Source organism: Tursiops truncatus, chromosome 12 (assembly GCF_011762595.2).
Source record: "Tursiops truncatus isolate mTurTru1 chromosome 12, mTurTru1.mat.Y, whole genome shotgun sequence".
Classification (NCBI taxonomy): domain Eukaryota; kingdom Metazoa; phylum Chordata; class Mammalia; order Artiodactyla; family Delphinidae; genus Tursiops; species Tursiops truncatus.
Genome location: NC_047045.1, coordinates 68325147 through 68348088, shown reverse-complemented (window position 1 = coordinate 68348088; position 22942 = coordinate 68325147). Strand labels below are relative to the sequence as shown.

The 22942-nt window shown below is 40.7% G+C and overlaps 1 protein-coding gene across 8 annotated transcripts in view; it reads left to right on the top strand.

Annotated features, from left to right (window-relative positions):
* Positions 1 to 22942, top strand: part of ADAT2 (adenosine deaminase tRNA specific 2) — a 107152-nt gene that overhangs the window by 9784 nt on the left and 74426 nt on the right. For 5 of the 8 annotated variants that reach the window (XM_073789675.1, XM_073789674.1, XM_073789676.1 and 2 more), the window contains exons 2-7: positions 2777 to 2881; positions 5256 to 5406; positions 6986 to 7092; positions 8472 to 8540; positions 11409 to 11481; positions 11590 to 11704. In XM_073789675.1, coding sequence (XP_073645776.1) covers positions 2777 to 2881; positions 5256 to 5406; positions 6986 to 7092; positions 8472 to 8540; positions 11409 to 11481; positions 11590 to 11633 — 549 coding nt within the window. In that variant the 3' untranslated portion in view covers positions 11634 to 11704. The other 3 variants (XM_033867796.2, XM_073789677.1, XM_073789678.1) reach the window with 3 other exon arrangements.

Below are 22942 nucleotides of genomic sequence, written 5' to 3'. Positions count from 1 at the left end.
CACAAAGGAAAACTGATCAACATATTTGAACAGGAACTTCACAAGAGATATCCAAATGTCAGTAAACTTACGAAAAAATGGTAAACCTCTTAACGCACCAGGGAAATGAAAATTAAAACCACAGACACTACCTCATATCCATCAAAATATCCAAAATAAATAATATTAACAATTCCAGTTGTCAGTGAGGATGTAGAGCAACGGGAACTCTCACACACTGTTCATGCGAATGTAAATTATTACAACCACTTTGGGAAACTGGCAGTATCTATTGTACTAAAGGCAAACACACACAATAGCCTCTAACCCAGTAAATTTACTGTTAGGTATATACTCAACAGAAATTAATAGTACCTGAAGAGACAGGTATAAACATGTTCATACGGCATTATTAGTAATAATCAAGAAGTGGAAACAACCCAAACATCTATCAACAGATTGTATAAATAAACTGTGGTATATGCATACAAAGTAATATAGGGCAATGAAAGTGAACTACAGTTACAGGAATGAACATGGATGCAACTTAAAAACATGTGAAACAAAAGCAGCTAGAAACAAAATATATACGCCGTGAGTCCATTTATATAAAGTTCAAAAGCAGGCATAGTTAAGTCAGAATAGTGATTTAAGCTTACTTTAAATTTCATTCTTTGTGTGATGATTGCCTTAACTGCACCAGTACTTAGTCTCCACCCTCCTCAGCTGTCAGTCCTCCTCCTGGCTTTCCTTTCTATAGTAGCCTATGGTACATTTGTATATTTATTTGTATATAGTCACCAAACCTTGGAGCTCTTCAGTCTTTCAAACTTTGCATAAACTGGGTATGCTTTAACTGTTTTTACAGAACTGGGACAGCACTAGCCTGTGGGTAGCTCATGACACAATTCTGAAGAATGCGGTCTTATTGCTTCAGATACTGTCTCTTTACACCTCTCCATGCCCCAGCTCTATCCCACCACTCCAGATGGGAGAGAAGTACAGTATGCTCCCACCACGTGCCTCTCCTTTCAGTGCTTTTGGCCAAATGATAAGTGTCAGTTGAGCAAGCTTGAAGCAGCTAAGGAACCCATGCTGGCATTATGATACGACGTTATTGCTACTGTAAATAGTGTAGCTGGGAGCAAGAGGCTAGTGCAGGAGATAGAACACACTGTTTTCAGCTAAGTCTTCAACTTGGCACTTTATATGCCCCATGGTGTGTGAAAATACCTCCGCTTAAATGGGAGTCTTGTCTTCCAAAGGGTCTCCGGCCTGCCACAGTAGGAAATGCTGTGCCTTTCTAGAAACAGCTGTACTTGGGATTTTTAATTGTAGTGAGGTGGCAATGATTGTATACTAGTCCAAGGGTTGCACCCGTTCAAGGTTCTCTCTCACCTGTGGTATCAGGGCATCCCAGAGGTAACCTGCCTGTTTTTGCTCTCTGCCTGAAGAAGTATTCCTTAGCTGTCCTGGGCCCCGGAGCTGCTGGAGTTCCCTCAGCCATAGCGCTAGAAGAAAAATGGGCAGCCTCTGATAGAGGGGAGACTTTGCAAATATAATAAATTGGTTTGCCATTCCTGGGATGGTGATGGAACTATGCCTAAACTTATTTTTCTCATTTGTGTTTTTCAGTTGAGGTATACTTCACATACAGTGAGATGCACAGTTCTTAAATGTATTATTCCGTTTTGAGTGATGCAGACATCTGTGTAAGCCGCATCCTTATCAAGATAAAGTTTTCGCCACCACAGAAAATTTCCTGTGTCCCTTTCCAATCTACACATCCCCTTTCATGAAGCAACCACCGTTCCAATTTCTTCCATCGTAGTTTAGTTTAGTCTGTTCTAGTACTTCACATGATTTGACTTCTTTTCCCTTAGCATGTCTGAGATTCATCCATGTTGTTGTGTGGATCAGTAGTTTGTTTCTTCTTATTGCTGAATAGTCTTCTATTGTGTGAATATGCCACAGTTTATTCATTCTTTTGTTGATGGGCACCTGTTCTATTTCCAGAGTTTGGCTATTATGAATCACGCTGTTATGAACATTCTTTTACAAGGTTTTTTGGTGGACATATATTCCCTTCTCTTAAATAAATACTTAGGAGTAGAATAGGCTATATGGTCACAGGCTATATGTATGTTTACTTCTTAAAGAAACTTCCAAAATGTTTTCCAAAGTGGTTATGCTATTTCTTTGTATAGAGTGCTCCTAAACTTTTATTGTCTCACTTAGAGCAGAAATTGTGGGCACAGGGAGATATCCAGTCTGGTCACCTTTATGCTGTTGGAACTCTAGAGGATATTTTCTGTAATTTTTAAAGAAACAAAACAATAAGTAGAATTTCAACAAGGAAAGAATTTTAATAAAAGATTTATAAATGTTACTTATTCTTCTACCTCTTTGCAGATACATACACTATCTCAGAAAAGGTGCATAGACCCTGGCAATTAAAAAAAAAGAGTCAATAGCAAAAAGAGTCAGCAGCAGTCTTTTGATTACTTCTCCCTCCAGTGAGAAGAAAAAAGTCAGGGGACTCAGGACCCATGAAGGTGATTTGTTCCTGAATCTCCTTAATATAGATATGATAGAGAACAAAGGCACTAAATACTAATATCTAGTACTAGTATTAGTATTATACTAAAATACTATGTTTGAGAAAAGGGAAGGCTGACCTGCATTTCTTTGTTCTGGTGTTTGTACGTGTGTGTACTGCTCAGGCTGCATCTTTTCTCTCCTACCATCTTTTCATGTTTTGAACATTACCTCTTAGATTTTCCATTTTGTCTTTCAGGCCAAAGAAGCCCTAGAAAATATTGAGGTTCCTGTTGGCTGCCTTTTGGTCTACAACAATGAAGTTGTAGGGAAGGGAAGAAATGAAGTTAATCAAACCAAAAATGTATGTGAGTTGAATAGTATAATTGCAGACATATGGAAGTGATGGTAGGTGTGGAATGAATTTATCGTAGATGACTAGAAGATGGGTCTGTGTAGAGTCCCGTGAGTATCAATGGAAGGATGGTTTCCCTAAACATCTCTTTTTTTGAATGCCCTTTTTTTTCTGATTATAAAAGTGATACATGTTGATTTTTTTAATGAAAATTCTACTTTATAAAACACATCAATTTAATTCATATCGTATCCTTTAGTACCTTTACATAATGTATTCCTCGTGGTAAATTAAAAAGTCACCCTCAGTTGATAGCTATGGAAGTATAAAAAGATTGTATAAAGGAAGCTATTCCTAAATCAGATAATTCAGTGAAATACAGTCTCCACCACCTGCCGTCTCTATCTACAGGTACACTTGAAAAGCTTGTGCGACTTTAATTTATTGTGGTTAGGTTGAGAAGTTCATGAATTAAGGCAACACTTCCCGAACATGGTATCACAACCGTGTGTCACAGTGAGTATAATGAAGTATCAAGTTTTAGGATTATAAAAAGTGCTAGGTGGACCCGAGGATAGCTTATGACTTTAATACCCCTCACACAGACCTTGATCTTACTTGGGAGCCAGAGAACACACTGGCGTTGGAACTGGTGCTGTGAGGACTTTAAAGTTCATCCATCACATCTCTCAAAAAGAAAACTCAGATTTAGTGAAACACAAGCAAAATAGGAACCCGGATTCATGAAGCAATTGTTATGTGGATATCAAAATGCTGCTGAGATAAGTAATAAACCATAATACAGCAATTAGTGAATATGCAGATACTTATGCAGGAGTGGAATTTTGTGTTTTAGATAATTGTCAGATCTTCCTATGTGTATTTTGTAGTTCAGAACAATATCTTTAAGGTGAGATCACTGAATGTCCTAGCAACATCCATCTAAACCCCCAGTGACCTGGGTTTCTTACACACCTTGAAATTAACCTGGATTTATTTTTAGTTTTCTATGCTCTATAGAAGATCACCCTATAATCACAGTATAGAAAGACTCTTGACCCCAAGTGAGGAGACCCCAATCCTGCTTTTGGCTCTGATACCATCACCCTCTGTCACCACCACCATCACCTCTCCCAGCTGTGTGTCTTTAGTAACCTCCTAACGTAGCTTAGCTTCTGGTTCTTCAGCAGTAAAAGAGTTGATTGAGGTGATTTAGGTCAACGATTATTTCTTGAGAACTATGGGGACATTTGATTCAGTAGTTCTGAATCTGATTTTTAAAAAGCACCCGAGTTGGGGAAACTTTTCTTTTTTAAGCTCCACATTTGGTGCTGGTATGCAGTCATGGGTGGGAACCTCTTTGCTAAAGCACCTTCCAGCTCCGAGTTTATATTATTTCTGGGCCAGCAATACTCCCATCTGCCTCTGGCTTCCATGGTACCTTGGCCACTGTGCCAGCACTTTCCACACCCTGCCCTATGTCACAGGTAAATGAACACCTTTCTGTTTGTCCCATCAAATTTTATGCTCGTTGAGGACAGAGACTTTTTTCCCCACAAAGAGTTTAGCACAGTGGCTTATACATAGTTGACATTCCGTGTAAGTTTATTGATAAACATGATTATCATGAATATTATCAATAATTATCGCATAGCAGAGTGCATATATCACGTTATGCGTCATTGTGCTTCATATAATTCAGATCGCTTTATGAGATGTAGATACCAGTATATCCAGTATTACACTGGGGAAACCAAGGCTTGGAGAAGCTGTGTAACTTGCCCAGGGCTGTATAATCAGTAACATCACAGTCAGGATTCAGATTGAAGTGTGGTTCATTCCAGACTATGTGATTTCTCCTCTACTCAACTACTCCCATGAGGTATCTGAGACTGATACCGAATCTCTGCTTCTCTCTAGAGTCTGCCAGTATATAAAATCTCATCCCAAAGAAAATACAAGTGATGACATTCCAGTGATGATATTCTAAATATAGATTTGCTTAGAGTGAGGTCAGTGACAGCCTTGAAAACATTCGTATTTCAAGTGTCCCCTGAAATATTCAGGAACCATAGACACATTTTTTTTTGAGACTTATCTCTCTATGGCATTTTAATTGAAAGAGTGTCCCCTAAAGTATTTAGGTACTTAACTAAAAATAGAGCATAATTCGTGTGGCATCTCAGATTAGGTGTCTTTTGTTGGTGAGATTATGGTACTTGAACTAGGAACTAGAGTGTCAACTGCTAAGGGTGTCCTGAAACCTTTATTTGCTAAAATGCTGGCAGAAATGATAGACCTATTTTTCATATTTACTTTTGAATATTTGTAAAATACAGTTACGTGTAGCCAACAAGGTCAATGCAAGCACCTCTTCTTTCAGGCTACTCGACATGCAGAAATGGTGGCCATCGACCAGGCCCTAGATTGGTGTCGTCGACATGGCAAGAGTCCTTCTGAGGTGTTTGAACACATGGTGCTGTACGTCACTGTGGAGCCGTGTATCATGTGCGCAGCCGCTCTCCGCCTGATGAGTATCCTTTGACTTCATGGGTTAATGTCTCGTACTCTTCCTGTGAACTCGAAAATGGCCAAACATCATAGTAGAAACATAACCCATTTCTACTACATGAAAACAGAGACTTATGAAACAAATTATAGGAGGTGCACATTATAAAATACAGTATCCCTTGGCCAAAAAATTTTTAGGAAAGATTTTTGAATAATAAAATTACCTCGTTTTTAATATCAATAAACATATAACTATTAAGTAAGCTAGAGCAAGAAACACATGACAAACTGTCGTGTAAAGATAAACCATAAACTAGATTATAAAACAGTGTGCATAGGAAAAGATCTGAAGACTATGCATCTGTTTTGCCTTTAGTGAAGAGATTATAGGTGATTTAAAATTTTTCTTTCTCTGTTAATATGCTTTTATTGTTTATTTTTGCCATGAATACCTATTACATAGAAGGCTTGAAAAATTTTAAGTCAGAAGTAAATACAAAGGAAAAAACAAATCATTTATGATACTATAATTGTAAATAAATGGGAAATTGATAAAGTTACAGCTCTTTGAATTCTGTCTTTCACAGAATAAGTGACACAAATACTGAATACAGCAAGTTAACCTCTAAAGATCTTTTAAAAAATTATTTGATAATTCAACAACTCAATTTCATACTTGCATATTTTTATGTACTTATTTTGCTGTGTGTGAATCATTTAATCACTTTAAAAATAATAGAGAGGGTTTTGAATATGAAAATATGTACAGTTTCCACTTTACAAGCTCTCTGCCCATCCTGCCTTACAGAGCGGCTCTGCTTTAGTCTGGTTTGTACTAGGTCACAGGTTGTATCTCTTTGAGGAAAGAACAGGGAAAAATCTATTATTTTTAAGAGGTGAAAATCGCTGGATTAAATTCCTGCCTCCTTTCTGGCTCCAATTCTCTAATGATTCCAAAAAATCATCTAGGAAAGATCAGAGCGAGCACGGAGCTCTGAGCGTTCAGCAGCTACACAGTCAGTTTTCATTCTGTTTGCAGTTGTGACACATTAGTTTCTATATTCTTTAAATCTCTTTCTTTTGTGTAACTGGATTGTGTAACTGGATTTTTAAGACGAAGCCTAAGTTTAATTATTTTTTGATAAGTGTGGCTGTTTTTTTGATAATTTATTTTTTGGCTGCGTTGGGTCTTTGCTGCTGCATGCAGGCTGTCTCTAGTTGTGGCGAGTGGGGGCTATTCTTCATTGTGGTGAGCGGGCTTCTCCTTGCAGTGGCTTCTCTTGTTGTGGAGCACAGGCAATAGGCACGTGGGCTTCAGTAGCTGTGGCTCGTGGGCTCTAGAGCACTGGCTCAGTAGTTGTGGCGCACGGGCTTAGTTGCTCTGCGGCATGTGGGATCTTCCCGGACCAGGGATCAAACCCGTGTCCCCTGCATTGGCAGGTGGATTCTTAACCACTGCACCACCAGGGAAGTCTCAGTTTAATTGTTTTTGAGAGTAGCATGGCCTTTCCTCTCCAGGCTAGCTGGTATAAACCCACCCTAGTTTTGTCACAGTAGGCACTTGAACTGCACACTCTTTGTAGGACCTTAATTCTTCCTTAGAAATCCCGCTGGTTGTCTATGGCTGTCAGAATGAACGATTTGGTGGTTGTGGCTCTGTTCTAGATATTGCCTCTGCTGATCTACCGAATACTGGGAGACCATTTCAGGTAACATGAACTGTTATACTTTTTCCTTTTTTCTAATTACTGTGATCTCACGATGGGCTTGCAAGTAGTTAGCGTGTGCTCAGTACACCAAGAGGCCACGCTAGAACCAGGTGGGCTCTCGGGACCTCTGGTCAAGGTCATTGATGCCTCAGTGTAAGACCACAGGTTCATTTCCAGGTGAGTGCTCAGCTCTCTTAATTAACAGAATTCCTCCAGAAGGAGAGTCCCCAGCCTTCTGAGTTTTCCTCTAACAGTCTTCACCCATGCCTTCAGCTATGTTTGAGGACCCTACCACTGTGGGCGTTCTCCATCCATGCGTATGCCTGGCTCCACACTGTACCAAGTTTGTGTGAGGCTTGGTAACAGTAGATGCTATTTACAGTGAATGTACAATAATTTTGCACAAAGTCAGTCGTTTTGCTTGATTGCCCTGTACTATTTTTGGTGCCTAGCAATCGATACCTGTTTTCATTATTTTTTTTTCCTGCCTTTTTAATGTTGAAATTTCCCCCAGGCCCAAGAATCCACTTAGAAATTCTACTTTCCCTTGAACCTTGCCACTTCTCCCAAAGTTTTTATGTTTAAGGCTATGAACAGTAGGAATTTATATTTCAGCATTTGGTCTGTAGACAAATACCAGTTTCCATAAGCTGGTTTGATTGTTTTTTTCTCCAGATGTAAGGTTAATCCTAAAAGTATTATGCTTTAAAAAGAAAAGGGCTTAACAAATTGCTGGACATGGTGGGTAGTTAACTACAAAGACCTCAGATATTCTTGGGAGAATATTAAGTACCTATGAAGGGCTAAATTTGGCTGAATCCCACTGAGAACAAGATTTGGAAAACATTCTATTTTGAGTTTTGCCAGCTGAACATTGGCTTTCTTAACAACTCCTGCACTTTTGAGAATAGATGACTTTTGACATCACATCAGAAAAGAAATTGTAATAGAATGATGGAGAGTAAGCAATACAGTTAGCTTGATCATTAAAGAAATAGGCAAAGTGATTTGCTTTTTCCAGTTGCTTCTATCAGTAGCTCAAATTTTGCTTACATAACTCTTCGCAAGTGAATTGCTGACTCTACTTCATTTATGAGAAAGATCTAAAGAATTTCTCAAAGCTTCTGGGCAGAACAAAGATGAGCTATTGGATATCAGACATGGGGGAACATTTTTGACCAACATGCCGGTGACATTGAGTGCACACCATCCTCTCCTGCACGTCCCTGCACAGAATCCAACAGTATCTGGTTGAACCAAAAAATAAGTTCACTTGCAGTGTGTGTACCTGGCCAGATTGGCTCCATCAAAATGAATGGCCATGGTTTGAAGCCACATCTCCAGATTTGATGCCAAAATATGTTTTTTTTTTTTTACAGTGTTTTGAGATTCTAAAGAAACTACCGATACCCCAGGCTTCTGGATGCTGTGTTTTCTACTTTTATTTGGTTGGCTTAGGGTGTGGGTAGGGGTGAGGCGGGAATTTGTGGGAGGTGGGATGCTGTTTTTGTATTGCAGAATTATAGATTCTTTTAATACTGTATTATAAGCAGCATTAAAGTTCATAGAGGAGACCTACAGAACTATTCTTTTCAAAGAAGATGGTGATTAATTTACTTTACCTGCCTTGTGTAAAAAAACTATTTTAATTAAGAATATGTGCTTTTTGTTAAAGCCACAAATTTGTAGCTATACTAGATGCCCGAAACGATTACCTTAGTAGCTTAGAGAGATCCAGTTTCCTTCTCCACCTGTAACTCAGTGGGTCTGGTCCCTGAGTGCACATTAGAATCACCTGGAGAGCTTGGACCCAAGCCTGTGCTTGGTCCCCACCCCAGACCCACTGAATCAGAAGCCGTGGAGGGAGGGAGAGCATTGGTATTTTTTTAGTGAGCTCCCAAGTGATTCCACTGAGCAGCCAAGGTGGAAAACCAAGGTTCTAACTTTACCTGAGAGGAGAGTGCTTTGTGCAGGTGGGTGCTCCTGAGACAATGAGGAGAGGTGGGGGACCCGGGGGACGGGAACACTGAACAGTGTAGGAAACGCTGTACTCACCAACATGGTTAGAAGATGAAGTACTGAGAAGCCAAGGGAGGAGAGGGTTCAAAAGAGAAGCAAGTGTAGCCAGGAGTCTCCACGACTGCAGAGAGTTGAGGAGAGTGAAAAGACCAGTGTTTTGGTCAGTAGGGGCCCTTGAGATATCTAAGAGGGCAATCCTGGGAGCACAAGCCAGTGAGGATGAGGTTGGGGAGGAACTGAGAGCCGCAAAAGTGACGGCCACGATTCGGGAACGTTCTCTGGGAGGAGCAGGGTATCAGCTTGCGTGGGGGACAGGGTAGAAGGAAGATTATCGGGGTTTTTTTTCCAGCTTTATTGAGATATAATTGACGTACAACATTGTGAGATTATAAGGTGTACAGTGTGATGATTTGATGCTTGTATACAGCAAAATGTTTATACCACAATAAGGTTAGTTCATACATCCTTCACTTCATATAACTACTATTTTGTTGTTGTTGTTATTACGTTATGGTGAGAACACTTAAGCTCCCCTCTCATAGCGACTTTCAAGCATACAATACAGTATTGTTCTCTATAGTCACCATGCTGGAACTTACTCTTCTTATAACTGACGGTTTGTACCCTTTGACAAAAGTCTCCCCATTTCCCCCACCCCCTCCGCCCCTGTCAACCACTATTCTACTCTCTGTTTCTATAAAGAAAGTATTGTATATATGGTCATATATATATATGTATATATGAATATTATTCAGCCATAAAAAAAGAAGGAAATTCTGCCATTTTCAACAGCATGGCTGGACCTCAGGGGTGTTATGCTAAGCAAAATAAGCCAGGGAAAGACAAATACTGTATGATCTCCCTTACATGTGGAATCCAAAAACATCGAACTTGTAGCAGGTGGTTTTGATGGGGAAGGTTTATGCAGGCTTTGTGGGCCCAGGCAGGAGCCAGCTGAAGCACAAGAGAAAGGGAGGCTCATCTTGAGCAGTGGACCACACTCGCCGGCCCAGTGCTGGCTCCATCCTCTCCTGGGCACTGCTTCCAGATGGAAGATTCCCTGGTATCTCCTCCATTCATTGCATCACTCGTGCACCTCCAAAGGGGGCAGCGTATCAAGTCCAAACGCCTTCAAAGCCCTATATATTTTGATTTCGTTTTTATTGCTTTCATTTCTTTCCTTGCACTCCCTTAATAATCACCCCACCCCCATCAGTTGGTTTTCTCACTCACGACCTAAGCCTATTCCTACTCTTTCCCTGAGATGATCTGCTCACTCTTTTTAAATATTCTCTATCGTTAAGGCAAGTTTAAGTTTCATCCCCCTGCTGTTACCACAATTTCTATTCTTTCACATGTTGATCACTTCTCTGAAGGAATCTACCAAAGATAGAACAAACTGAACACTCAAAAAAACATCCTTTGTAGTAAGGATCCACTGATTTTTTCTTTAAAGAGCCTGAGGGTAAATATTTTAGCCTTTGTGAGCCACTTACATCTCTGTCACATATTATTTATTTTTTAACCCTTTAAAAATATAAAAACCATTCTTAGCTGACCATTTCTAGCTGTGGACTGCCAACCCTAGCTCTATAGAATCAAACACTTAATGGGCCACCAGTAAAGAACAGCAGATAAAAATAGCTTAGTGCTGGGCTTCCCTGGTGGCGCAGTGGTTGAGAGTCCGCCTGCTGATGCAGGGGACACAGGTTCGTGCCCCGGTCCGGGAAGATCCCACATGCCGCAGAGCGGCTGGGCCCGTGAGCCATGGCCGCTGAGGCTGTGCGTCCGGAGCCTGTGCTCCGCAACGGGAGAGGCCACAACAGTGAGAGGCCTGCGTACCGCCAAAAAAAAAAAAAAAAAAAAAATAGCTTAGTGCTTAGTGAGCGCTTAATGATATGCCAGGTATTTAACAGGGGTTATATTATCTAATCTCATTTAATCCTCACAAAATCCTTTTGGGTTAATTGCTATAATTCCCTGTATTTTACATATGAGGGAACCGAAGCATAGAAAGTTTAAGTATCCTACCCAAGATCACATAGCTAGTGATTTGTATTATGATCACACAGTAGTTGATTGAGAAATAATAATTAGTTGATCGAGAGAGATGTTTGAGACCATATGTCTGATTTTTTTGGGGGGAAATATGCTTCCTTACCCATGTTACTAATATCCTCAAGGCATGTTAACACTGGAAATGTGTTTACATAATTCTGTATATATTGCAGTTTTTGTGGGATACAATACACATTTTCCTAGGCCTACATTCATTCTCAGCTTTCTCGTTTCATCAGTGCATCCCTGGATATCGGGCTGAGGAAGCAGTGGAGATGTTAAAGACCTTCTACAAACAAGAAAATCCAAATGGTCAGTTTTCCACTACTGTATGTGTGTACTTCACTTAAATCAGTACGAAGAGAGTCTGCACGGGCCTACCTCTTCATTTTCTCTTTTTCTTTTCTATTCTTTTCACAGCACCAAAATCAAAGGTTCGGAAAAAGGAATGTCAGAAATCCTGAACTTGTTCTAATGAAAGACTCATGTTCCTGGACGACATTCTTGGACAGAAAGCTGTTGACATTGTTGAATCGTATGTTTATATATTGTCCTTAATCCATGGGAAAATGGTTTTTCATCATTTGCTCTGTTAAGGGAACAAATTAGCACTTTTAAAAAGTCTGACAACTGCAAACAACTCCTAGATTTTCCACAAGCTGGAAGAACATTTTTAAGAAGGGGAAAAATTAAAGATTGACATTTTAGAAATTAGTAAGCAGTGCCTGCTCTTCCTGCCAAAATCGTTATGCTCGGTCCAGGGAAGTGCTGACTTTCAGGGGATGTGTATATCTGGCCTCAGTTACCTGGTGTGTCTGCATGGAGCGCATTGCCCTATGGACACCTGGTCTAGGCCTGGCCTTTCAGACTCGGAGCCTTCATTCTTGGTAGCCACTATGTTCTCCCAGGGTGTGGGGGGCAGGATGTGACTTCCTTGGAAATTGTATACGAATCATATACATATAGACCTTGATTCTATGGTCCTTAGAGCAGACTTTTGCTTTTATAAAGCATTTAGAGAAAATACATACTGTTAAAACAAGTGCTTAAGTATCATTTAAAAATTACAGCATACTGCTATTGTAAAATCTTATTTATGCCTTCTTTGAAGATGAATAGTCTTAACAGTAAAAGAAATGCATAAATGGACAACTCCTTCTTTGTTATTGAGCAACTAAACTGTGCCAGGCTCTGTTCGTTCGCTGAAGCAGTGAGCAAAACAAAGAATCCTGCCCTCATGGAGCTCATATTCTAGCAGGAGGAGACAGATAATGAGCATAACAGATTACACAGTATGTTAGAGGGTGATAAAAATTATGGCAAAAAGAAACAGAACGGGGTAGAAGGGGTGGGCGTGCCATTTGGTGGTGGGAATGCTGGTTGCAGAATTATGGTTAGTTTCATCTGAAATCAAGCACAATTATTTCTCTTTATAAAAATCCAGATTTAGAATTTAAAATCTAAAATGTAAAAGGACTTCCCTGGAGGTCCAGTGGTTAAGACTCCTCACTTGGCACTGCAGGCGGCAAGGGTTCCTTCCCTGGTCAGGGAACTAAGATCCTACATGCCGTGCGGCGCGGCAAAAAACAAAAAACAAAAAGCAAAACTAAAATGTGAAAGTGTCAGCACAACCCTCAAAGGGTATCCACAGCAGGAAGTCCCAGGTATCCATGCTTCCTGACTGCGGCAGGGGTTGCCTCTGATGAACTGCAGCTTTGCAGAGCCGTGCCGGGATGCTCTGCATCTGCCCAGAAGGGGGCCTCGCTGTTCCACCAGAAGCCCAGCTCCAGGCCCTGGAGGGCAGCTCCTCAGTTGCATTTCTTCAGTGGATTTATTTCCTTGATGCAAAGCATCTGTATTTGTTGGTTCTGCCATTTGAGCGATGTCTCTGACTTGTTTGTTTTGAATTACATTACAGGCTGGAATGTAATTGTGGTAAAGTATTTTTATATTGCCAAGAGTAGCAGTTAATCACAGTTACATGCTTCAGAGGATTTATAATTGCTTGGTTTTGTACATGTGTGTTTTTATCTGCATTTGAGAAGTTTTATGGAGAAGAATATGCATGACTTTAAATCTATAATAATGTTACATGTACCTTCCCTTCAATTTCACCTACTTTAAAGATGATCTTCTCATTAAATTTTAGTGCTTTGACTAGGTTATTCCTTTTTGCCATTGGTCATGATTCATTTCTGCTTCTTATGCTTTTCTGCAAGCAGACTTCATTGCACTTATTGTCTTCGTGTCACTTTCTTGGGGATTATTGGTAGCTAAAAACCCTGGGAACTTTTTTCTGGGGAGTACCACCCTTTAAGTCCAGCCAAGCATCTTATGTCAAGTAGGTTCTTGGTAAACATTTGTTAAATAAAATTATTGATTGAAATTTAGGGAAAAATTAATAATAAGGAGAATATCTGGGATAAAAAGCCAAAGCCAAATAGTACCCGGGTATTTTACCCCAGAGATAGTCACTACTAAAAGGATCAAGAAAATAATAAAACTAAAAAGAGGGAAGGCCAGAAAAGACTTACCCACTATACATATGTTCTGTCTTTGCTGTGTTTTGGAGAATGGGTAAGTATTCCAAATTCCTAAGGATGGCTGAAAATTTTAATTTTGGTTATTACTTTTTTGATTCTCTTTCCAGTGATTGACTTACAGAATAGTCTCTCCTGAATTTTTGGTCTTAGGCACAGTTCCCTCCATTGCTTTGGGGAACAATCAGTTTGGCTGGAGTACTGAAGATGGGAGGTCAGCACCTCCAGCACTGATACAGGACCATTGTGGGCTCACAGATGTGAAGGCTGTGGGATTTTGACAGCAGTTAGGCAGTGGTGGTGAGGAGTTGAGGATGTATGATGAGGTGATCCTGCTTCCTGAGTGGCATATTCTCTAGCTACTTAGATGTGGCTTAAAATATTGAAATGCTGCAGTTAGAAAGATTGAATCCAATTGATTGATACTGATGTAGTGTGTCAAAGAGACAAGCTGAGAGGCTTGTTTTGTGTATGACATAATTCTGCAAGCTGTGGGATGCACAGAGGTTTTAGAATCACAGCCTTCTTTGGAGAAATTAGTGGGAAATGATTGCATCTAAGTTGCTGGGGTACCCAATGTTTACTGGTCTGCACCGGACTCTGCTGAGAATGGGTGGTGTGTAATGCTTTGGCACCGTCAGTCACTGATAAAAGATCATGTTAAAATATCTGTGTTTTCTTGTGACTTGGCACTCTCCCTTACTGTGTTGTATTTGGAGTATCATGGAGAGAAAATAGATAGCCAAGAACTCCAACGTAGGCAAGAACTGTTAATTTTTCTTTAAACTCTATTTGGAAATAACTTCAAACTTAGAGAAAAGTTGAAGAAATACCTATATATCCCTTATTCCTTAAACCTATTAACATTTTATACCTTTAGATTTGTCATTTGATATCTATTATTCTCTCTCTCTCTAAAAAAAGTATATATAAATATATATATAAATACATATATATCAATATATGTTTTTCTGAACCATTTAGTAGAAAGTTATATACATCATACATTCTTATACAATTCTCATATAATCATGGTATAGTTATTGACATCAGTAAATTTAACATTGATATAATACTTTAATATACCATTTGTAGTCCCGTTTTGTCTGTTGACCCCTTCATCTCCTTTAGAGAATTTTCCCCACCCCCCTGCAATATCAGATCCATTCTGAGGTCACATATTGCATTTGATTTTCATGTATCTTTAGCTTCTTTTATTCTAGAACATTTCCACAGCCTTTCTTTGTCTTTTGTGACATTGACATTTTAAAAATAATACAACCCTTCTGCTCCACCTCCTTTCTTTTTATTTTTTTATAATGGTGTTTCCTCATGATTAGATTCAGGTTATGCATTCTAGGTGATATTATGTTCTTCTCAGAGCGTCGCATCTGGAGGCCCCTAAAGGCCATCTGTCCCTCGCTGGTGATGTTAATTTTGGTTACCTGGTGAAAGTGTTATCTGATTTCTTTGCCAAATAATTATTGTTTTTTTTCCCCTCCCTTGCAAAGAATATGCAGTCTGGGGAGAGGAACTGTTACATTTTTTGAGAGAAAATGTATTCAACATTGATGGAAAGGAGGGGGAAGAAAATTAATGACATATATTTCAAAGCAACTGTTAAATTATTTGATTGCGTTCCTCCTCTTTTATTACGTCTGCCAAAATTTATAAAATTCTTTACAAATTCTTTTCCTAATAATATTTTAAATAGGAATGTCTTAAAAATCAAAAGGCAGCCTCAGAAATAAGTTCTCTCCTAATCTTTTCCTCAGCAAAAGTAACAATTATATCAATTTAATTATATATCTGATAAGATAGAGTTTTGGGAAAATAGGTCTAAGATGTTTCTGGTTTCACAGATGGCCTATAGTGATCCTAGAGGATCTAGGTAGGTAGTCATTTGGCCATAAAATGTGAATTCTCTTGGGTTTCCATAGAGATATCTAGACTTAAAACGTTTTAAGCACTGCTACTTTCAAAATGACTGTCAGTAAAAATAGCAAAAGCCAAGGCTCTTTTTGAAAAAAAATTAAACATTTTTTTTAAAGTAGTGAGAGTCCTGGTTAAAAATCCACGTTGAAGCCAAAGCTTGTCCTTCCCAGTCATTCTGCATCAGCTGGCCTTGAACAGCCCTGGGGAGAAGAGCCATCAGGAACTGCTTTCCCTGCCTTTTGGCAAAGGAATGAGACTACATTGACTTCATCTATGAAGACAACTGCCAACTATTTTCTTACTCCGTGAACTGTTAATTGTGCGTGGTGAGGAAAGGGGTGATGGGTGACATTATTTTTGTGCTCAGACTGGCATGTGTTTTTGTGCTAAGACTGGCATGTGTTCCGGCAAAAGTTTGACATCTTTAGTATCTTTGTTTTTTCAAGTTGAGCGAATAAAAACGGGCTCGTGGGATTATTTCTCACCTGATTTTTAAGTGACCACTGGGCTCCATACCATGTGTCCATGACTACTAGGGAGACTTTGTGACGTGGTTGAAGAAGCATGAACTTGGAGGTCTGGAAGCAGGGGCCGGCAAACCCAGCTTGCTGGCTGTTTGGGAACAACTCACAGGTTGAAAATGGTTTTACACTTTTAAATGGTTGAAAAAAATCAAAAGGAGATTTTAGTGACCCGTGAACATGTGAAGTTCAAATGCCAGTGTCCATAAATTAAGTTTTGTTGGAACATAGCCATGTCCATTTGTTTCTGTATTGTCTGGGGCTGCTTCCGTGCTATAGTGGCAGAGTCAAGTAGCAGTGACAGAGACCTGTGGTTCCCACAGCCTAAAATGTCCAGTGTCTGGTCCTTTAAGAAAATGTTTGCTGGCCCCTGGTCTAGAGAATATGAAATGTTGAGGTTGGATTTCTAAGGTGCTTATTCAAGTTCTGTGACTTTGGAACTGAGTCATGTGGTTCATTGTGCAGCTGTGGTGAATTGCTTCAGTACCGTGATTCTTTTTTCAAGTCGGTTTATGAATATGAAAGAGAGATCCAGGATACTAAAATATTTACCCTGGCTTAGAATATTTTGTTTCCTTACATACACTTTAAGGGAGTGGCAAGGAGAAAAGATAATTTATCATTTTATTTGGGTTTAGACTAAAAAAGCCCATTTTATTCATGATCCTCATATAAAAAAGATTATCAAGTATTTATCACTTTTACTATAATGTCAGAAATCTATTGGACCCTTTTAAAAAGCAGGACTTAAACAGAAACTACCTCTATACCATCCCCATCACTGTGCCTTTGTCAGTTTTCTTGGGGAACAGGCTTGGGGAACAGTTTTCTTGGGGAACAGAACATTCCCATCACTGTGCCTTTGTCAGTTTTCTTGGGGAACACCCTTTGGTGCTAGAAAAGACAAAAAATAAACATTTATTAGGTATTGTGTGTGTTTGTGTGTGTGTGTGTGTTTGTGTGTTTTAACCCAGCATTGAGTTCAGGACAAAGCCTTATGCATAATAGACAGATACTATGTCTTAATTCTAAATTGCATAGTAAAGAAGTCTTTGAGGCAGACTTGATGGAGAAGGAGGGACACTAGCTGTGCCCTGAAAGGCAGGTAGGATTTGGGAAGGCAGGTGAGAGGGTGAGGGCTGCATATGCGATACTAGAGTAGGGGAAAAGCAGTGATGTGAAGATCCAGGCCAGGAATGCTTGGGCCAGGTTACAAAGATCCCCTACTTCTTTCTGAGAAGGAGTCTTTTTTTTTTTTTTTTTTCGGTATGTGGGCCTCTCACTGTTGTGGCCTCTCCCGTTGCGGAGCACAGGCTCCGAACGCGCAGCCTCAGCGGCCATGGCTCACGGGCCCAGCCGCTCCGCGTCATGTGGGATCTTCCCGGACTGGAGCACGAACCTGTGTTCCCTGCATCGGCAGGCGGACTCTCAACCACTGCGCCACCAGGGAAGCCCGAGAAGGAGTCATTTTTCATTCTCTTTCTGATGTGAGTGATTTCATACTCGTCCTGGAGTATGAGTGGTTTGGGGTAGGGGATTGCCAGAGAGCAAAGGTTCTGATCCTACTGTCACTGAGGACTCACACATCACTAGGCAAGATTTGAGTTGTGGGCACAGAATGTGTCAGTAATAGATGCTAACATTTACATTGAATGTGTACCAGGCTCTATTCATATGTTACCTCAGTAATCCTCATATCAACCCTAAGAATCAGTACTGTTATCATCTCCGTTTTACATCAAGGAAACTGAGGCACAGGGAGGTTAAGTAACCTGTCCAGGGTCGCAGAGCACTAAGTGATTGTATCAGCATAGGCTTGTTTATGCCACAGGAACAGCCCTTACATTTTAGTGGCTTAGAACAAAGCTTTGATTCTCTCGTGCTTTACTTCTTGTCCATCTCAGGTCAGGCCAAGGGCTTAGGCCACCATCTGGGACATCATCAGTCACGGTGGCAGGGAGATGAGCAAATGGCGAGCAGGGCTCTTGCTTTGGAGCAGGGCTTCCCACTCGCATGTGCGTGTGCATGGCCTGGGGAGCTTGTGAGGTACACATCGTGAATCAGGAGGTCTGGGGTGGGCCTGAGATTCTGCATTTCTAGCAAGCTTCCAGGTGGGTCCTATACTGCTGGACCATGGGCCGCTCGAGTAAGGAGGGCTTACTGACTTTTGCCCAGAAGTGAATCATCACTTCTCACATAGGAATTAAAGTAAGTCACACAGACACGCCCAACTTCAAGGTGGCAGGAGATGTAAGCCACCATCTACCTCAGGAGGAGGAGAATGGGAGTATTTGTGAACAGCCCTAATGAAGAGCAAAAAAATGTGAAGTTAGGATTTGAATTCAGGCAGGCTGTCTCCAGACTGCGTGCTTTTTTTTTTTTAAAGGTTTCGGTTTTCACATTTATTTTCCTAGATTTTATTTTATTTTTTAACCATTTAAAAAAATTGAATTGTAGTTAATTTCCAATGTTGTTACCTTCAGGTGTACAGCAGAGTGATTCAGATATATCTACATATCTATATCTATTCTTTTTCAGATTCTTCTCCATTATAGGTTATTACAAGATATTGAATATAGTTTCCTGTGCTATACAGTGGTTCCTTGTTGTTTGTCTGTTTTATATACAGAAGTACATTCTCTTAATCATCACTCTGTACAATCATAGGTGTGGGTCTATTCGCAATGGAGAAAGGGCAGCACGGTGGTAGACAGCCAGTCAGGGTAGCCCTTGAGACTGATAGGTTGCTGTCAACTTGTGTGACAAGTGTCCGGTGTCCCAGGCAGCTTCGTGTCAAAGGCAGCAGTTCTCAACATGGTGTCGCAACTCTGAAATGTTTCAATCCATTTTTTTCTTAATAATGTGCTGACATCTCTGAATTATTTATTTTTGTTCGAAGCATACCTTAGAGTGGATTCAAGCCTTTCCCGATTATACTCTCTCTCGTCTAATATTGTGCCGTGCTTTCTTGTTTTGGAGAAAGGGTGGGGTTAAAGCCAGTATTCAGGGAATTGTGCATGATCCTGGGAACGCCCACGGGTGTGTGTCCATACGCCATTCATCATGTGTGTTTGCTGCAAAGTGCTGGAGTTGCTGGTCTGGAGGAGTCCTAGGCTTGTGGTTAGCACAGCAAACTCAGTTCCCAGCTGGCGGTGGCTGAGAAGCAGCTTCTCTGAGCCTGCAGCCTATGCCCATTCCTAGAAACTTCTGAGATTGTCCTTGACAATTGCCAATTGTGGGAATGAATGGTGGATACCAGGCCCACGTTAGAGTCTTTATTTTATTTTATTTTTTTTGCGGTACGCGGGCTCTCACTGTTGTGGCCTCTCCCGTTGCGGAGCACAGGTTCCGGACGCGCAGACTCAGCGGCCATGGCTCACGGGCCCAGCCACTCCGCGGCATGTGGGATCTTCCCGGACCGGGGCACGAACCCGTGTCCCCTCCATCGGCAGGCGGACTCTCAACCACCGCGCCACCAGAGAAGCCCACGTTAGAGTCTTTAAATGGAGAAGAGAGACCTGAGTTCCTTACAGCACAGAGCCCAGTGAACGGCACATCTCCTTTGACCATCCAGAAAGGTCACAGAAAGCACCCCAGCCCACTTTGCAGCCTGTTCCCAGGCTGAAGTGTAGACAAACTATTCAGAAACATCGGTTTCAGCAAGGCCCTGTCTGCCTTATGGAAAACCTGACTTGCAGATGATACTTGGAATGAATTGATTGTTATTCCGCCATTAAAAAAAATCCTCTCAAAAAGGAGACAGAGGTACATTTCAGTTTTACACAATAAGAGATAAGATTTCAGAATTAACCCATTACACTAGTTGATTCAGTCAGCAATTTAACTAAGCATGAGGGAGAAAATGGGCCTTGACAGCTTTTCTCTTGGAAAATCAAGTTAGCCATGTTGAAAAATGCTTTCACCCCTGTCCACCTTATCTATCATTAATCATGGGACGAACTGGAGAAACCAGAGTTTCTCCAGAGACACTTTTGTCACGTAATGCACGTAGTTCAATTAAAATATGCAGATTAATGCAAAGTTAATAATTAAGGGCACGTAAGAAACAAAGTCTTCCTATTTTTATTAATTACTTAGACGGGAAACCTACAGTATGACTTTCTAAAATTAGTGGAACAGAGTTCTACGGCTCGATCATTCCAATCCTAGTCCTAGAAGGTACTACTAATGATCTTTCTTGGCTGTTAGTGCCCTTTGGAAAAAGACCTGTTCCTCCATCAGTAATCCTGACTTCACAGGAAAGTACTTTCAACTTTTAATCTAGTCTGAACTGGCATTGCTAGAAAGCCATTTCTTTCAATGACATTTCTATATTGGAGGCCTCAGTAACTTAAGGATGTCAGCTTGATTTTTGTATCAACGACATCACCATCCTGATTCAAATGCTAAACAATTTCAGGAAGGATGAAATTTCTTCCTGACCTGAGAGGAAACCCATTTTCTTAGTGATGAGCTCTGCTGACACGACGGTCTGGGGAACCCAGCATGCCTTGCACCTTTATTGGTGGATTTCCTCCTCAGGTAAGCCCGAGACAACACACGGTGTTTTTTCTTTTTATCCTAAGCCCATTTTATCAACTTCATCAACCTCAAGCATTACTTTACTCTTCCCTTCAAAGTCTTGGAGGCTCCATGAAATCTTTTCCGATTACTCCAGCCCACAATGACCATTTTCTTCAAATTCCTACTTAGTGTCACATAGTTTAATACTCATTTGGTGTCTAATTACAGTAATTAGATTGTAATCTCCTTACAAGCAAGGATTTATCCCGACGCTAGGCCCAGGGGCGGGTTTCGGTCAATGCTTTCGGAGGGATGGATTTGCAGTTCTGGATGGTTTCCAGGCAGCAGGACAAACATGCGTATTAGCACTGCCGAGAGAACGCCGTGTCGAGAGAACACCGTGTCGGCTGGCTGAGCGTGCCCTCTATCTCTGAGCGCTTTGGTGGATCGCTACCAGGCAGCTGGGCAGCCCAGGTAGCGTGACTTAGACCCCTGGCGATTTCCTCCAGCTCTTCTCTTCTCATTCGGACTGGGGCTCGAAGTTTCCCATTTCCGGGTTTGAGAAGTCAGGAGGACAAAGCAGGAGAGGGGCAGAGAGGTAAAACATTTTAGATCTGCTTTGCTAGTACCTAACCTTCCTGTGGAGGCATCACAAATAAAACGAGGACACATTGCACATTTCAGAGCGAGGAAAATGTTGTGCAGAGATTGATTTATATAACTTTTTTTTTTTTTGCTAGATTAGTCCAGAAGCTGGATTAATATTTTAATCATATTCTCTTGAGAGGAAAAGGCAGCTGGTGAAATTGTTGGAGGTGACATGCCAATCTACATAGAAACCAAGTGTGGCTTGGAGACCACCATGGAAATAATAACTTCAGTCATTAAGTGGATAATGAAAGGAAGAAAGAAACCAGATAAGTTTTCCGGTTCAAGAATTTATTTTTATTATAAACTAACCTTAGGGAGACCATAAGCTTTATTATTATTTTAACATTTAAATTCAAATACTGATGGATTTATCTTTTCACTGCTGATTACTCTTGGCAGAAGCAGAGTTAGCAGTGAGGGCTATAGAACATCTTTCATCTTTTTATTTTTAAGTTGCCATTTTAATTGTGTACATAAGCTCAGTTGTGCAGGCAAAGCATGGCAAGGAGCACACAGTGTCACAATTCGTGTCGGGTTTGTTTTTTTTAATTTTAAAATTTTATTTATATTTTTATACAGCAGGTTCTTAGTAGTTATCCACACAATTCGTGTCTTGATACACAATTTCTCTCTCCCTGTGAACTTGGCTTTCCAAGGCTGGAATTCTAACAGTTGGTACAAAGTCACTGGCATCCTGAAATCTAAAGGAAGAGGCCTTTTTCTCTCTCTCTTGCTCTCTTTTTTTTTTGTTTGTTTCCTTGCAGACCTGGATAATGCCAAATCTTCACAATGGGTCTGTAGCTGGCAATAGCAATAAGTGTCTGGAATATGCTCTGGGAAATGCAATCTTTTGCTTGGTAACTGCCCTCAGGTGGAAATTGATGTTTAGGTTATTACTGGGAATTTGTTTGTGCTTTAGAATTTTGTGGGATTAAGGCTGGTGCTGTGATATTCTCATTTGTTCTGTCGACCCTTAGGTATTTCAGAAAAGAGGGAAATGAGAGTCTTAGGGTTGAAATGATCAAACTTTGGAGGTGCTAAGGCTCTATTCCAATTATACTGGCAGATGGCCCAGCGTGCAGATTCTACCCAAAGGTCCAAATACTGTCTCTTCTGCCTGGAACTGAGTTAGTAGAAGGAAATAGGGTAGGGCGGAATTTTGGACTGAAATTTCTCTGTGGCAGCAGCAGATTGAACTGATGATAGGAGAAAGTTTGTATTGTTAACTTTTACAAGGTGACAGTCAATTTCAGGAATTTTACAGGGCTGGAGGATTATTTGGGCTATATTTTCATCTGGTGCTTATCGTTCACACTGCCTGGTTGGATAGCACAGCTGAGCAGAATCCAAAATGAGAAAGAGAATGGGGGCTGATGGTGGCATCGGGGCTAATGGAATTAATGTCCTGACCTGTTCAGCAGCTTTGGGGGCTACAATAGAGAAGCATTCGTAAAAACCGTGAAGGAATGAAGTGGCAACTCCTTGACTCCTGGATGATAGGGAGGAAGAGAATTTAGGAGAGGATATGGAAGAAGGGCCTCCCTGAAGGAGAGGGTAAGACTTTCTTTGGCTTCTGTCCTGATCTCCTTTTCCTAAGGAGGA